The sequence below is a fragment of the Bombina bombina genome, chromosome 5, assembly GCF_027579735.1.
Source record: "Bombina bombina isolate aBomBom1 chromosome 5, aBomBom1.pri, whole genome shotgun sequence".
Classification (NCBI taxonomy): Eukaryota; Metazoa; Chordata; class Amphibia; order Anura; family Bombinatoridae; genus Bombina; species Bombina bombina.
The window spans coordinates 541,583,757-541,600,043 of NC_069503.1; the positions used below are offsets into that span (position 1 = coordinate 541,583,757).

Below are 16,287 nucleotides of genomic sequence, written 5' to 3' on the forward strand. Positions count from 1 at the left end.
ATATAATTATTATTTATATTGTAGCTATATTAGGATTTATTTTACAGGTAAGTATTTAGCTTTAAATAGGAATAATTTATTTAATAAGAGTTAATTAATTTCGTTAGATTTAAATTATATTTAAGTTAGGGGGGTGTTAGTGTTAGGGTTAGACTTAGCTTTAGGGGTTAATACATTTATTAGAATAGCGGTGAGCTCCGGTCGGCAGATTAGGGGTTAATAATTGAAGTTAGGTGTCGGCGATGTTAGGGAGGGCAGATTAGGGGTTAATACTATTTATTATAGGGTTAGTGAGGCGGATTAGGGGTTAATAACTTTATTATGATAGCGGTGCGGTCCGGTCGGCAGATTAGGGGTTAATAAGTGTAGGCAGGTGGAGGCGACGTTGTGGGGGGCAGATTAGGGGTTAATAAATATAATATAGGGGTCGGCGGTGTTAGGGGCAGCAGATTAGGGGTACATAAGGATAATGTAAGTAGCGGCGGTTTACGGAGCGGCAGATTAGGGGTTAAAAATAATATGCAGGGGTCAGCGATAGCGGGGGCGGCAGATTAGGGGTTAATAAGTGTAAGGCTAGGGGTGTTTAGACTCGGGGTACATGTTAGGGTGTTAGGTGCAGATGTAGGAAGTGTTTCCGCATAGCAAACAATGGGGCTGCGTTAGGAGCTGAACTCGGCTTTTTTGCAGGTGTTAGGTTTTTTTTCAGCTCAAACAGCCCCATTGTTTCCTATGAGGGAATCGTGCACGAGCACGTTTTTGAGGCTGACCGCGTCCGTAAGCAACTCTGGTATCGAGAGTTGAAGCTGCGTTAAATATGCTCTACGCTTTTTTTTTGGAGCCTAACGCAGCCTTTATGTGGACTCTCAATGCCAGAGTTATTTTTATGGTGCGGCCAGAAAAAAGCCGGCGTTAGCTACGCGGGTCCTTACCGACAAAACTCTAAATCTAGCCGTAAGTGTTTTTGCATTGTCTTTTTATTATGCATTTATTGAGTATGCTATTCTATTGTGTTACGTGGTCCTTTAAACAATATTTAAGCTATAACTATTTCAGATGCCATTGTCCATTTAAGAGTATTATTTGTTTATTAGTTTTATTTTTTATTTTTTCATATAGTTTGACATGAAGGAAAAATCCACACTTCTAGGAAATAAAAAAGATTATTGGGACTATTTCTGTGACTGTCTTGCTAAAGTAAAAGGAGCAAATGATGGAATACGTTTTGTTAAGTCTATATCAGAGGTAAGTAGAACAGCTGTCATGAAAAGTAAAGTAAACTGATTAAATATTACAAACGAAGAGCAAAAATGTCTTAATATAAGTGCAAAATCCATGCTGCTTCCATTTTTGCAGTCAAATTTCAAGTAGAGGGTTCCATGAAAATATGGTTAGATACATTTGTTGTGGAGGAACTTGAGTGTTCTGTAGCTCAACACTATTAAACACCTTTGGGATGAATTTGAAAGGCAATGGTAATCCAGACCTTCTCATTCAATATCAATGCCTGACCTTACAAGTGCTCTATTGGCTGAATAGGCACAAATTCCAACATGCACACTCCATATCTTATAAATAGCCTTCCCAAAAGAGTTGTAGCTTTTACAGACGATACTATGGGGGCCAACTCTTATATTAATGCTTGTAGTTTTTGAATGGGAAGTCTAGCAAGCTTATATAGGTGTGATGGTCAGTGATAATTTCATTAAAAGCTTTTCTTTCCTAAGATATGGTGAGTCCACGACATCATCAGTTACTGCTGGGAATGTCACTCCTGGCCAGCAGGAGGAGGCAAAGAGCACCACAGCAAAGCTGTTAAGTGTCACTCCCCTACCCATAATCCCCAGTCATTCTCTTTGCCTCTGTTAATGGAGGAGGTGAAGTTCTGGTGTCTGAAGAAAATTGGATTTCTTTTGCTACAAGCAAGTTTTTTGGGTCTAGCTGTACTCCACGTTAGTCTCTTCAGTAGTGCAGTGGAACTTATGAGGTGGGCCTCACTGCGTTTTCCTAACATTTTGCTGCCCTAGTTTAGAAAGCCAGAGTAGGCTTACTCTGTTCTTTCTTCTTTCCACAGGTCTCTGTAAGGAGTAGAATCCTTTCATACCCTGTGAGCTGTCCTCCTGCCAGACAGCTGAAAGCGCAGGTAAGTGCCTTATGTCTTCTGGGACTAGGAGGTTGGCACTGAAGGGGTTATGGAAAAAACTCTAACATCTGCACTGGTTTTTATGGGACACACAAATCCTTAATGGAGGATTGGTTTGGCAGTGAACAGGCACTTTATTGTATGTGACTGGGGAGACTTAAGGGGTTAACCACTTCCATGGTCAGGAAGGTGTTAACCCTCCTTGGTGGCTGAAACGTTTAGGATCATTATCTTTAATTATATTTTTCAGGGGGTACGTTTTTTCTCTCCGTGTCAAAAACAGGTCCAATCTTGTTTTCCATTTTGTCCATCTTTGTCTGCCCTGAAGCGCGCATAATAATTGTTGCGCAGCTTCTTGTTGCGGACACATGTCCTTCCGATTCCGCTTCAGTCTGTCTGAGCGGTGGAAGAGGCTGGAAGCAACTGTAAGACCGGTGTCGTCCTCCTTGTTGAGAATATCAGAGGGGGCAGGTAGGCACCTCAGTGCAAGCTGAGGTGTAGAGGCGCATTTTTAGAGCGTTTTTAAGGTGACATTTATTGATTATCTACCACAAGCAGGTGGTATTGGGGACTTTTCCTCTAAGCTGAGGGCGCGGGTTACCTGTGTAAAGAGTTTTACCGCTTTGCTGATTTCTTAAAGAGACAGTTTTGCAAAAAAAAGATTGTTTATTTTTTTTTACATCTCCTTTACTAAACATGGAAGAGGAATCTGTTCCCATGAACATGTGTCTACTATGCTTAGATAATCAACTTTTACCTCCCTTGCAATTTTGTTCCTCATGCATAGAGAGGACTCTAAAGCATGAAGATTTGTTTCTTTGTTTCTGAGCCAACCGTCTCTTAGGATGAGGCTGTTCAGGCAATGTCACAGTCTTCTCCTCAAATGTCCCAAGCCTTAATGGCATCACATGAAGTGCCCTGCAGTTCCTCTCAATCTCCTGGAGGAGTTTATTTTCCTGCAGAAATTGCTTCCCAGGTATCTTCAGCAGTATCTGAGGCCTTATCTGCCATTCCGTTACTAAGTGGAAAACGCAAGAGGATCAGATGTTAAGGTTTCTGCTCCTATCTCTGCTACTCAGATAGCCCTCTCTCATAAGTTAGATGAGGAGGATACGTCAGTAGCTTCTGAGGGTGAAATCTCAGATTTTGAAAATATAATTCCTTCATCTAATGCTGAAGTAGTATCCTTCAGATTTAAATGGATAGGAAACCAAAAAAAAAACTATTCAGATTTACAAACATCTCAAACTATACTTATAATTCACAAATAACATCGTTAACCAATTTATTTTGGTTTACCTGTAATTGTACATGGAAATTTTGTTTTGTGCCAAACCCCTCCGGATCCTCATTATGCATATCAAATTGGAGTGTTCTACCTAGGTAGAACAATAATGGCGGCCCCCATGCGCGGTATACTGAACCCACGCATGGGCAAAACTGATTGTCAGGTGTTCTGTCGAAATATGCGACCGCATTTCTGAGCGCACAACCGACGGGTTGCAGAATCTGACAGAACACACTGCTTGTCAGATTTTGCTGCTTTCACAGAAGCGCCGTTGTTCCACAGCTTTTCTTCTGATTTCAATGTAACTGAAAGGGTCTTAGCGCAGAGCAAATTTTACAAAGCCAAAAAGTCTCACTTGGAATTATGCTATTTTAAGCCTGCTTGAACAATAAGAGATGCAGTATCACAAGGAAAATGTAATATAATGAATCACAATTTAATAGATCATAAAGCAATCACTTGAATTGGATATCATAGCTAGAAAAATCAATACAATCACGCTAAAAAAATCATAAATAGTGGTTATTGTATTGTGTCATTATGTGGAAAGAAAGTCACTTGTAAGTCCCAGATCGTGTATATAGCCACACAAAATCAAAGGTTCAACTTGAGACTCTAGGAGCAAATAAACAGAGAAACCCATTACAGGTGGCAGTGATAATTTTAAAGGTAACTCTTGTTACTTACATCGTAACTTAGTGCTCCGATATCAACCGCAAAGTTGGAATGGTTCCAGCACTGCCCTTCTCGTAGGCTGCTTTTTTTTTTTAAGATTTTTATTGAGGTTCTTAGTCATACAAAGTAAAGAAAAGGACATTGTATACAAAATATCCAAATGTAGTTACACAAGTATGGTCAGGTATATAAGGAAGAGTCATGACATTTTATATGAAACCTCAGATTTTTTCCTTTTTAGATATACCTTCAATTGGCTACAAATGGGGCCACTCTTTGACCCCTGACAACTTGTGAAATAGTTATTAGAAGGTAGAAAACATATATATGAAGGATTTAGGGTAGGGTAAATATTTGTATGTATAGAAGCAGAGTTATATTCTTAAGGGACTTAACACAATATAGCCCTTGAAGTGAGATAGTACTCCTTACGTCGCCAAGTCCCTCAAAGAAACAAACAAAACATAGAAAATTAGGTAATTGCTTCTGTAAGACATCTGTACGGATTATAATTGTTTAGGGATAGTGGTCTAAGGATATAATTTCCTTTGTTTACAAAGTAAACTGTTGTGGAGTGGGGGGTCAATCTAGTGTAAAATGGCTGGTAAACCTGGGGGATAAAGAGGTAGCTCAATATATCAAGCTCCTAAACACACACAGTTACGTGAAGTCTGTTGTATAGATCTAATTTTAACTAATCCTTGACTCCCCTCTAGAGGTGAAGATTGGAATCTACATTTTTTTTTTTTTTTTATTTTTTTTTTTATTTATGAATTTTTATTGAAGACCAAAAAGAAACATACAGGTAATCTGACATGAAACGACAAAATTGCACATGTAATATGTTCCAGAACAATGGGGTGACATATAACACAATATTGTAGACAGCACTCAAAGTAATACCTGTAGAATAGAGTAAACACATTTCAAATGATAATCCTCAGTTTTCCAACCTCCATGTGAAAGGGAAGGCCCCTTTAGGACCTTCATCAAATCTACTATAAACAACATATTAGAAGGGATGTAATGGGGGAAGGGGTAATATAAAACAAAAAAAGCATAAGAACTATTAAATATAGGAGGATCAGTTGGCTTGAGAGTATATAGGGGGACAACTGTTCTTTGATCAATAGCTCATGACTGGTATGTGTGTCAACTCATGTAAGGTATATGGGCTTTAAACTTTTAGCAACAAGATAATCTAGAATAAAATCATCCATAATATCTCTTATCTTTCATATATCATCAATAGTATAAACCATCCATCCAGTTTGACTTTTGAACCATGAATATAACTCAAGATCTCAGACCATCCAGAATGATTGCTATATATACTTGCTTCATAAGTGTAACACTAGGTTCAAAATTTAAAGGGAAAGGGTCGTTAGAATCTGTGTTCTATGTTTATTAAATAAACAAAAATTTAGGGAGGGCGAAGCTAGCAGTAGGGGAAATAAAATTGCAGGAGGAAAAAAAGTAATGAAACTAAATAGAGATTAATGTGCTAAGGTTTTCTCTAAACTCCTGAGAGAGAAATGTGAAGTTTATCTTTTATTTTTTTCTCTATATAAGCACGTAGGGCAGACTACTAGATGGAGTATGGTTCAATATTCCACATACAATGACTAGAATCTATTCCACTGTGATGTAAGATAAGAACCGCAAATTATTTACTATCAGGGGACTATAGCTAATTTTAACCAACATATTTATGTATATTTTGCATCCTATCACATCAAGACGTAAGTCCAGATCACCATGGGGACTGTTAGGGTTATCTTAGTGGTTAATATATATGAGAATATAGCCTAAGGTAGGTTAGGAAACTGCACGCTATAGAGATTCTTCTCTCTAGATCAATATAAACTCTGGACTGCGATATCCCGGCCGCTGACAACGCAGTAGTAATATCATTTCCATAGATGATCTCAATTTATATACTAAATAAAGATCCTGCCTGTCCCACCTTAAACACTTAAATTCTCTTTTTCTGGTGTAGTGGTAGTATACAAGTAGACAAGATGTTTAAGATATTTTAAGTGAACTATGAGCCCTAAACTTAGCTAATCATAAATAATTATAGCTGCAAAGGCAAGCCAAATGGTCCTCCCCAAACAATAAAAATACATAACAATTTAACTATATACTCCTGAAGAGAACATAAAGCAATAGACATGGGTTACAGTAAAACATTGACACTTAGCATTGTTCTATAAGATCTAGAGGCAAATGTGCATTAACATTGGACTATACTATAGCTGGATATGTAAGTCAAGGATCATATTAGACATAAAACTATAAGAAAGGCATCCATATATTTATCTATACCTCAATAATATAATATAGGCAAGCATAGATAGACTTTGTGCAGAGTCCACTATCAGTTGCATATAGAATTACTTAGCCCAGTCCAAGTCTGGGAATTATGCATAAGTTATACAGGACATGCAACCAGACTAATATTTCAGAGAAACAGTACAAATAACACACCTATAATGATATTAAGTGCCTTACAAAAGAAAAAATAAAGAGATTGAGTATAAGACATACTATACTGTATGCCACATGCTGGTTCAAGATACCTGGAAAGTATTTCTGAGGTTCCCAGCAGTGACTCGAGCTTACACCTACAAAGTATGTGTATGGGTAGTAGGTCCAGAATCTCAAAACTAGGATTCCAAGAGTGGATAAGATTAGAAGTGAATTAGACTGCAGAATCATGCGAGTGTGCTGTATAGATCAAGCTGAAACTGAGACTTGACTCCCCTCTGGAGGTGGAATATAGTAACTACATTTTCCAGCCAAATCATTTTATTTTCCATCTATGTTCTACCGGAATCATTTTACCCAACTCTGCTGTAGCTGCTCCTATGAACATTGTATTGTATGGCTATGAGTGGACATTAGAATAATAACTGCTATAGTGTATGTGAGTATCCTGAAAAGATAATCATTGATACCAGCGAGTGTTATTTCATTACTAACATCTCCTAATAAGATAGAGCTAAAGACAAAGTCTTGAACATTTAAAAAAAACAAAACAACAATCAATGGCACCTGCACATCATGAAGAAAAATTTGAACTGCAAAAGAGCCGGTGAACATATGTCTGTAAACAAGTTTTACATAAAGACACCCTGCAAACACACTTATAAAAAACGACCCACAGGTTGTCAGCTCAGTTGTTTGGAAATATCGCCATATGTGGTAGAGGAAAGAGTCCCAAAAGCAGCAATGCTAGCTCAATTCAGTTTACAGGCTTATAAAAGCATGATGAAACGGCAGTTATACCCTAGAGTGTTCTATTACAGTATGATTCCGCATCATGTCCACTGTTAGTATCCGACTGCTTTGCAGAACCCACTCCATCTTAGACTTCTAGTTTCATGAGCCGCAACAAAATTATATGTGATTTAGCTTATTCTCCCGTAGAGCTTCAAATCAAACAGCCTGGGTAGCAAAAAAAACAAACAAATGTAGTCTATAGTCAATGCAAAGTCCCGTGTAAAGGAGAGAAAAAATAAAGAAGTTCTCTTCTGACAAACCCCACTACCACCATCCACATAACAGAACAGAACTGGGGGCCCAATTTTTTTCTAACCGATGCCTTGTTTCATCAAGCCTAGCAGATCCGCAGCGATTTCACTGCAGCTAGCTTTAGAGGAGAAGTAGGTGATCGTTGGTCCCTGGGGCTGATTTACTAAGCTGAGTCTAGCAGTAGTAGAAGAAAGGAACTTCATAAAGGAGTGTTTTGCATCTCCTGTGTAGCTAACATGTCGCCACAGTTCCCTTTCACCTCCGATAGAAGTATAAAAGGTGGATGCCAATTTTATAGAAATCCGCAAAACATACCCCACATCTGATTCATTCTTCTCCTTCTCGTCTTCAGGATTACAGGCAAGATAGTGTAATGTTTTATCGCTGTTGTGAGCTGGATCGTCCGCTTGATAGAGGGGGCCAATATGGCCTTTCATGCTCTGGAAAGTGAATGCGGCTGCATTGTCACTTTGATGCGTAGTAGACTCGGGGCTTCTGCAGCAAAGTGCTGTGTGTAGGCCATCAGCTTTGCTTGCCACTGTGTCTGCACAGATCTCATGTAACACCCGTGTTAGGCTATAGAAATGATCTTCCAGGAGTTGCGCCATCACGGATTCCCAGGCCTCTAAAGTTTCCATCGTGGTTCTATCTTGGTCAAAGTCGCTAGACCATGCACATCCGTTCGAACTCTTACAATCTCTGGAGACACACCTAAGTGCAATAAGTTTCCACTTTTACCATATGTGGGATGTTTATGAATGTATAAATCCTCTGTTTTATCAACATAGCGCTAGGAGCTCTTCACAATCATGTCCTGTTCCTTAGGCAGCTAGCTCCGCCCCCCTGGAACCTACATTTTATCACCAGATAAATATTTTGTAATCCACATTCTGCGACCTAAGAAATTTGAAGAAATATCTCAGACAGATTTGGGGAAAATTCTTATTACAGACTATCAAGCATAGGGTAGGATATGCAATCTCTGCCTTACATTTTTACAACTATATTCTGGTAGAATAAAGCATACTGATATATATATTTTCACTAAGCAGCGTTAATAGATCGTGTTGCAAATATAAACTGACTTTCTATATATCAATATACCATTATGATCTCAGAAGCATGGTTGAATACTGTCACTTTCAATTACTGCAAAACAGCTAATTATTAACGTCAATTCAGTAACAGGTCTTATTACTTGAGTGTGGGCCCTATACCTAAGCAGCGTGCCGTACAATGCATAGGTAGCGATTAACAGAAAACTTCTAATATACTGGTAATGGCTAAAGTTATGTAACCCAGGGCTGAGTGGCTGACCACAAACAGTATATATTATTAGAACAGTAAAAAGGCAATAACTAAAAAAGAATAGCCGTAATATTAACATTATCTCTACTTAGTGTCTTATATATATGAACTTGGAGACACTGTTACATAACTCAATAGTGGTAATAGAAACATGTAACAAACTGAATAGAGAGTATAACATCCAAAACTTAAACTATATCAAGATCTTGTATTCGTGGTAGGTAGAGTTATTAAAGTCAACCTATTCCAAGTTTGTAAGCTGGAAAACTGTTGGTAATCTCTTTCCTGACTAACTGCCAAAGAGACTGTGCAGCATGTGCAGTCAAAATGTTAGGGCTCTTCTCGTCCACCTTCTCCCTTAGATAGAAGAGTAATGATGTCTCTTTCCTGACTAACTGTGAATATGCGGTCAAAGTGTTAGGGCTCTTCACCTCTAAATTTCCCCACATATTAAAGGGTAGTGATCCGATCCATGAATTGTCTCTCTTGTTGGCTAGATTGCAAGTTTGGTGAGCTATAGTAATTGTAGCCTGGTCTGGGGGATTGGCCGCATCCTGCAAGGACCGGGCTTGTCCGATATAGTTGAAGTGTTGCTCACTACCTTCCCTCTGGCTGCCTGTGGGTAAGGATACTGCAGAATTGAGAGTCAGAGGCGTAAGGGTCCTTGCCCTCCTAGCTGTATATGACACGAGCCAGCTGTCAAAGTCCCTGAGCAGCGTCACCTTAAAGTCCAAAAAGAGGGCCTGTATGGTCTTTAGACTGTCCTCCATAGTGAGTAGTATGGGAGTAAGCAAGCTGGAGTTACGCAGCTTAAAGTACCTGTGATATGTATTAGGCTCTCCACCTTAGATGTCGCAGCTTTATTTAGGGACAAGTGCCGATCATACTTCGGTTGACTGGTATCTCCGGTCTGAGTTTGTAGGGTAATCTGTAGTTTCGTCTCTGCGTTGATGGATTATCGTGTGGATGGGAAGATGGCCGTTTACACGCAGTCTGTGTATCAGTTTATCCAAAGAGTCTCGAGTATCTCCTTTGCAGCGTATTTGTCTGAGCTCAAAAGTAGTCGCTGGTAGTCTCAAAAGTTGGTAGGATTTCTGGAGTGAATTTTAGCTGAATCTGATGGTCGAAAAAGTAGGTTGTATGTACAATTTCAGCGGAGCTGAAGTAATGTACGACCGATCAGCTTCTGAGTTCGCTCCGCCCCCCTCATAGGTTGCTTTTTAGTCAATCACCACTTGTACCGTTAAAAATACTTTTTCGGGGGCGGTGCCTAGCTGAGCTCAAAGATGGAGGTGTAGTGGGACAGCTCCGTGTGACTTTGAGCAATAAAACCATGGATTACTATCCACAGTGAAGAAAAAACGCCACCAGTCTGAGGAGATTTCCACACTTGCAGCCTACAAAGCAGCGGTAACGCTAAAATATAACCTGAGGACCCACAGTAGCTATGTGAGGGGACGGAGGCATTGAGGCCTAGACCGCGGCACGCAGCACACCACAGTGAGACACATTAAGTAGAGAGGCGTTTACACTCACAGTGGAGAAGCATCCACTCCAGCACTCCCGACTGCCTCTCTTACCTGATCGCAAAACTGCAGACAGCTTTGGGAGATCCGGATAGAGAAACGACTCTTAGACAAGCCGGAGTAGGAATCAGTCCGCCATTGCCACGTGGGTGAGTTGAAACGGAACTACCCTCCACACCGGAGCGGCCATGATACCTCCGGTAATGCTATAATATAAATGCTCACGGCTGGGGGCTGAAAGTTGTCCTAAAATACAGATGCATAGTGTCTAAAGCCCAAGCTACATTAACCAGGGAATGTAAGCCCTAGCACATATACACTGAGGGCGACGTTTACACATAGAATAAAGGTGTCTGCAGTGAGTGGGGCAAATGCTTCTCCTGGGCCATGTAATATAGCAGCAAAAAGGACCGTATAGCACCATACCATTTTCTAACCCTCAGGGGATGATTTTATTTAAATAAATATTAACAGGCATGGTTTAATACGCTTGCAGATCCACCCTAAGACACTCCTGCCAAGACAGGACACAACAGTACAAACAAAAAGCAAACAACAGAAACGAACTTTACAATACTGTATAATACATAAAGCCCAAAGCGGCAAGTGATCTTTTACACAACCCTAAGTTGATACCACACCTAAATCAAGGGTTTACGCTAAAGTTGCAGCACCACATTAAAAGCATGTCTCAGAGAAGAGCCAATAAACCAGACAAGACTTCCAGATCTGTCCCTATGGATTCTTTTTTTAAATCTGCAAAAACAAATAAAATGCCAGACAACATGGAGACAGATAATGAGGATGAAATTGAATCTGACCAGAATACCACAATCCTGACAGACCAGATTCCAGCTACAAGAGCAGACCTACAGGCACTGGTGTCAAAGCAAGATTTAGATACAAATTTTGAAACATTATGGAGCAAGATTGACAGCCTCCACACCTCAGTGACCGCCAGTCTTAAGGAAATCAAAAATGATATCACAGAGATAGGCAGTCGGGTTGACACGCTGGAAACAAACCGGAGTCCATATCAAACAAGGACCTCAACACATATCTACATCAACTGTTTGGTGCTATAACAGGTGACAACTCGGAAGAATTATACCAAATAGAGAGGGCTCACAGGGCTCTCAGAGCCAGACCTAAAGATGACATGCCCCCCCGAGACGTCATAGTCCGCATGTTGAGGTTTCCTGAGAAAGAAAGAATTATGCAAGCATCACGCCAAAACCCCACATTCAAGTTCCAAGGTAATGTAGTGCAACTCTACCAGGACTTATGCATCCGCACACTGCAAAGACGCATTACGTTTAGACCTCTTACATCCATTCTACGGAAAAACCAAGTGCCATATCGATGGGGATTCCCCTTTGCTCTGTTAATAATGAAAGACGGAAAACCAATTACGATCAGAAACATGGAGGATGTACCATCGGCATGCAGAAACCTAGGATTGGAAATCCCAGACTTCCCATCAGACACTCCTCAAACAAAAGAGCCGGACCCTACTACTTTGAAAAGCTCTTCATCAAAGGGCAAGTGGTCGAAGATCACTAAAGGCAGAAACTCAAAAACATGAATGGACACCCTGGGCTCTACATTCCAAAACATAGACTTGTCACCCAATTGCAATCTCAAATTGCCTAATGAGACAGGTAATGGTTGAGCTTAGCACTTCACCAACCACTCAGGTGAAAATGGCAAGTTATACAAGCTTGCGAAGAAGAGACTTTAAGGTCAAGTGCACTCATATCCTTTTTACTCTTTGTTCAGTTGTTGGAATCCTACTGAGATCTTGAGTCATAAAAGTGTAAGATATGCCTTAATATGTTTTTTAACAGGTGATGCAATTTCCTACAAATGTGGATAGATAAAAGATTTATGTTTACCAGAATATCTCGCCAGCACACTCTCCCCTTGCCTCCCTACCTGTTTTCTCATCACTCTTTTCTTTTTCCTCTTATCTACCTCCCCCTGTTACTCGGCAATTACTTGCCGCTACCTTCCCTCCTCCTATTCTGTCCCACACCTTACTAGTATTTTCCTGTTCAAATAGTTCAGTTTATTTACTTGCAAATGTTTACTGTATTTAAAGTGTTTTTTTTATAGTGTATCACCTTGTACATCACAAACAAAGGTTTTTAATAGGTCATACATTAAGCTTTCACCAGATGAGTCCCATCTTTAGAGGATCAGATGACGTCTACTATACCTACATTAAGAAAAAGACATATAGCAAGATCTCCATGGCACCTTTTTACAGGGTTTGGGTAAAGCAGGAACTCCGGACGACTACCTCACACCACCATAAACAATTGGGTAACACAGGACTTAATAATGACAATTCCCAACATTAATCTTATCTCACACAATGTGAGAGGACTACACTCGAATATAAAAAGATGCACAGCCCTGACCCAATATAAACACCTACATGCCAACATGATTTTTCTCCAAGAAACCCACTTCACAAAATCATCAGTTCCCAAATACTGGACACGAGACTACACCCAACATTACCATGCAACATTAACCTAAAAAAAAGAGGTGTATCTATCTTGTTACACCGGTCGCTGTCATTCACTCATGGGGAGACAATAGCAGACAAAGAGGGGAGGTATATTCTAGTTCAAGGCCAACTACAAGGGGTGGATGTAGTGCTATGCAATATCTATGCCCCAAACGAAAAACAAAATAATTTCTTTAAGATGATATCCCATCTGTTGACTGACTGGTCGAGGATGCGTGTTATCTTAGCAGGGGACTTCAACTTAGACCTACAGAATTTAGCCTACAGACACTCTAATAACTTATCCAAGAAAAACTTGCATTTGAGATCCATGGCAATAACCACCATGGAGAATCTGAGTCCACATTCTTTGATTGATACTTGGAAAACATTATATGGCATAACTAATGATACCACATATTATTCTGCAGCCCACAAAATATATTCCAAGTTAGATTACATTTTTATAAGCCAACTACTACAACCAGTCCTCCACTCAGCTAGTGTCCACACATGTGTATGGTCGGACCACTCCATTTCACAAATTCAGCTAGGGAACCTGGGAGATCCTAAAAGACTACAGTCCTGGACCTACGACCCCTCATGCCTACAAAACCCACAAACTAAAACAAACCTCATGAAGGCGTTAGGAGAATATTGGAATATTAATTTAAATTCTACATCTAACCCTATATCAGTGTGGGCGGCTCATAAGTCAGTAGTTAGGGGTTTGCTAATTAAAGAAAAAACAACATATAAAAAAAGTATTAAAACCCATATGTCCCAGCTGAACGCTGAGATAGAGGAGCTGGAACACCTACACAAATTAACCTTATCCAATACCACCCTTCACTCCCTACAGCTTAAGAGACAAGCGTTAGCAAAATACCTAAACGACAATTCTGTCAAAATGGTGCATAAACTAAAAACAAATTATTTCCTATATGCGAACAAGCCAGATAAATACCTGGCCAATAAAATTAGAGACTCACACCAGGCTTCCTCGATCCCGTTACTATTTAACACAGAAGGTATCCCAACATCCCATCCGCAAGAGATAGTAGACACCTTTGCAAAATACTACGGACAGTTATACGATGGCAAAAAAGTCTCCCACTCTGACACTACTAACGATTTATGTAGGAACTTTCTAGAAAAGGCAAAACTAGGGAAAATAACAGAGACAGATAGGGATTTACTGAACGCTAAAATAACCCAGGAAGAAATACTGGCGGTTTTAAAGGATCTTAAGCCAGGGAAAGCACCGGGCCCAGATGGCTTCCCAGGTGAATACTACAAATTATTTAAATCAACCCTAGTACCCCATCTAGTAAAATTTGCAAACCATATTATGGAAGGCCATGATATCCCATTAGAACTGCTTCAAGCCAAAATAATTGTATTACCAAAACCTGGGAAAAACCCCAAAGTCTGCTCTAGCTACAGATCCATATCCCTTATAAATCAAGACATAAAAATAGTGACAAAGCTACTGGCCAACAGGCTAAAACAGATAATCCTGATGGTAGTACACCCAGATCAGGTGGGTTTCATTGTGGGAAGGGAAGCTCCCGATAATATACGGAGAATGACAGCGATAGTAGACCACTTAACGGAAAAAAGAGTGCCTTCTCTGCTCCTATCTCTGGACGCGGAGAAGGCATTCGATAGGGTGGATTGGCAATATATGTGGACTGTGTTGGAAGAGATGGGAATTAAAGTCCCCTTCCTCAAAGCTATTAAAAATGTCTACTCTAACCCCACTGCAAGAGTTAGGGCGATAGGCCTCCAATCCACACTGATCAATATTAAAAATGGAACCAGACAAGTTTGCCCGCTCTCACCGCTTCTGTTTGCCATGTGCATTGAACCACTAGCAGCAGTCATTAGAAATAATGAGGATATCACGGGAATACAGATTGGAAAATTTCCCCACAAAATAACATTATTCGCAGATGACGTCCTGTTGACACTGACCAGGCCCTTACTAACACTACCCAACCTCTACAATGCCATAGGCGAATTCTCCACCATCTCGGGATACAAATTAAATTTAGACAAGTGTGAATCCCTACCCATAAACTTACCAGGCCATACAATCAAACTTATCGAAGCCAACTTTGAATTTAGATGGGTTAAAAAAAAGTATAAAATACTTGGGAATTAATTTAACTCCCCAATCCGAAGACTTATATAAACATAACTTTGTTCCATTATTCAAACAGATCCGCACTGATTTAAACAGGTGGCAGTCATATAATTTTTCATGGTATGGCAGGCTAACTTCCATTAAAATGAATGTATTACCAAGAATCCTATATCTATTTAGAGTTCTCCCAATTAAGGTAAACAAACAGGATATAGACTCCCTACAAGCTGCCCTACACAGTTTTCTACGGGATAGAAAACAAGCGAGAATCTCATCTCAACTATTAACGCGACACAGACGGTTGGGAGGGGTAGGGTTGCCTAACCTTTTCGATTACTACAAAGCTTCTCGACTGGCTCAAACATCTCTGTGTGGAAGGAGAGATAAACATATACTTTGGCCAATCCTAGAGGCAGAGATAGGAAGTCTTAACTCCCCGGAAGATATTATATGGAATTGGGGGGGGGAGGGAGAGAGATCAAAACAATGCAGCGCAATTACCAGATTATCGGCCAGTGAGTGGCAAGCAATAAGCGGGACATTCTCCCCAAAAACTCGCTACAAAAACCCTTAAGATACCTAGTAATAGATGAATACAGACCATCTATCAACAAATGGGAAAACAAGGGACTTTATAGAGTCGCAGATATTATCAATAAAGGGACACCCATCACATACTCTCTATTAAGCCAATAACTAGACCCGATCCCCCTACACTGGTTCCAATATCTACAGATTACCTCAGCAGCCCGCGCATACCTAGCTAATTATACTCCCCAAGTTTCCACAACACTAGAAAGATTAAGCAGCACACCTATTAGACCCAAACACGCAATCTCACAGTTATATTTAGACCTACAAAAGATTAAAACCAAAACCAAACCCACCCCAATGCTCAAATGGGAGGAGGAGGTGGGTGTAGTGTGGGGTCAGGAAGAGTGGGAGAAGATGCTTTTTGAATCAAGCAAAAATTTGCTAAGCGCGGATCTTAGAGAAAACATCATAAAAACCTCTTTCAGATGTTACCTAACACCAACACGGACAGCACATTCAACTAAATCAGGGTCTAATCTTTGCTATAGAGGATGTAAAGAAATAGGGTCATACCTGCACATGTGGTGGGAATTCCCCAGGGTCAGGGAACTGTGG

The 16,287-nt window shown here is 40.1% G+C and overlaps 1 protein-coding gene across 1 annotated transcript in view; it reads left to right on the top strand.

Moving 5' to 3' along the window:
* FYCO1 (FYVE and coiled-coil domain autophagy adaptor 1) overlaps positions 1–16,287 on the top strand; it is a 439,711-nt gene that overhangs the window by 102,243 nt on the left and 321,181 nt on the right. The window contains exon 4 of the mRNA XM_053714489.1: positions 1,117–1,242. Within this exon, the coding sequence (XP_053570464.1) occupies positions 1,117–1,242 (126 nt within the window). The remainder of the gene's footprint in view (positions 1–1,116; positions 1,243–16,287) is intronic.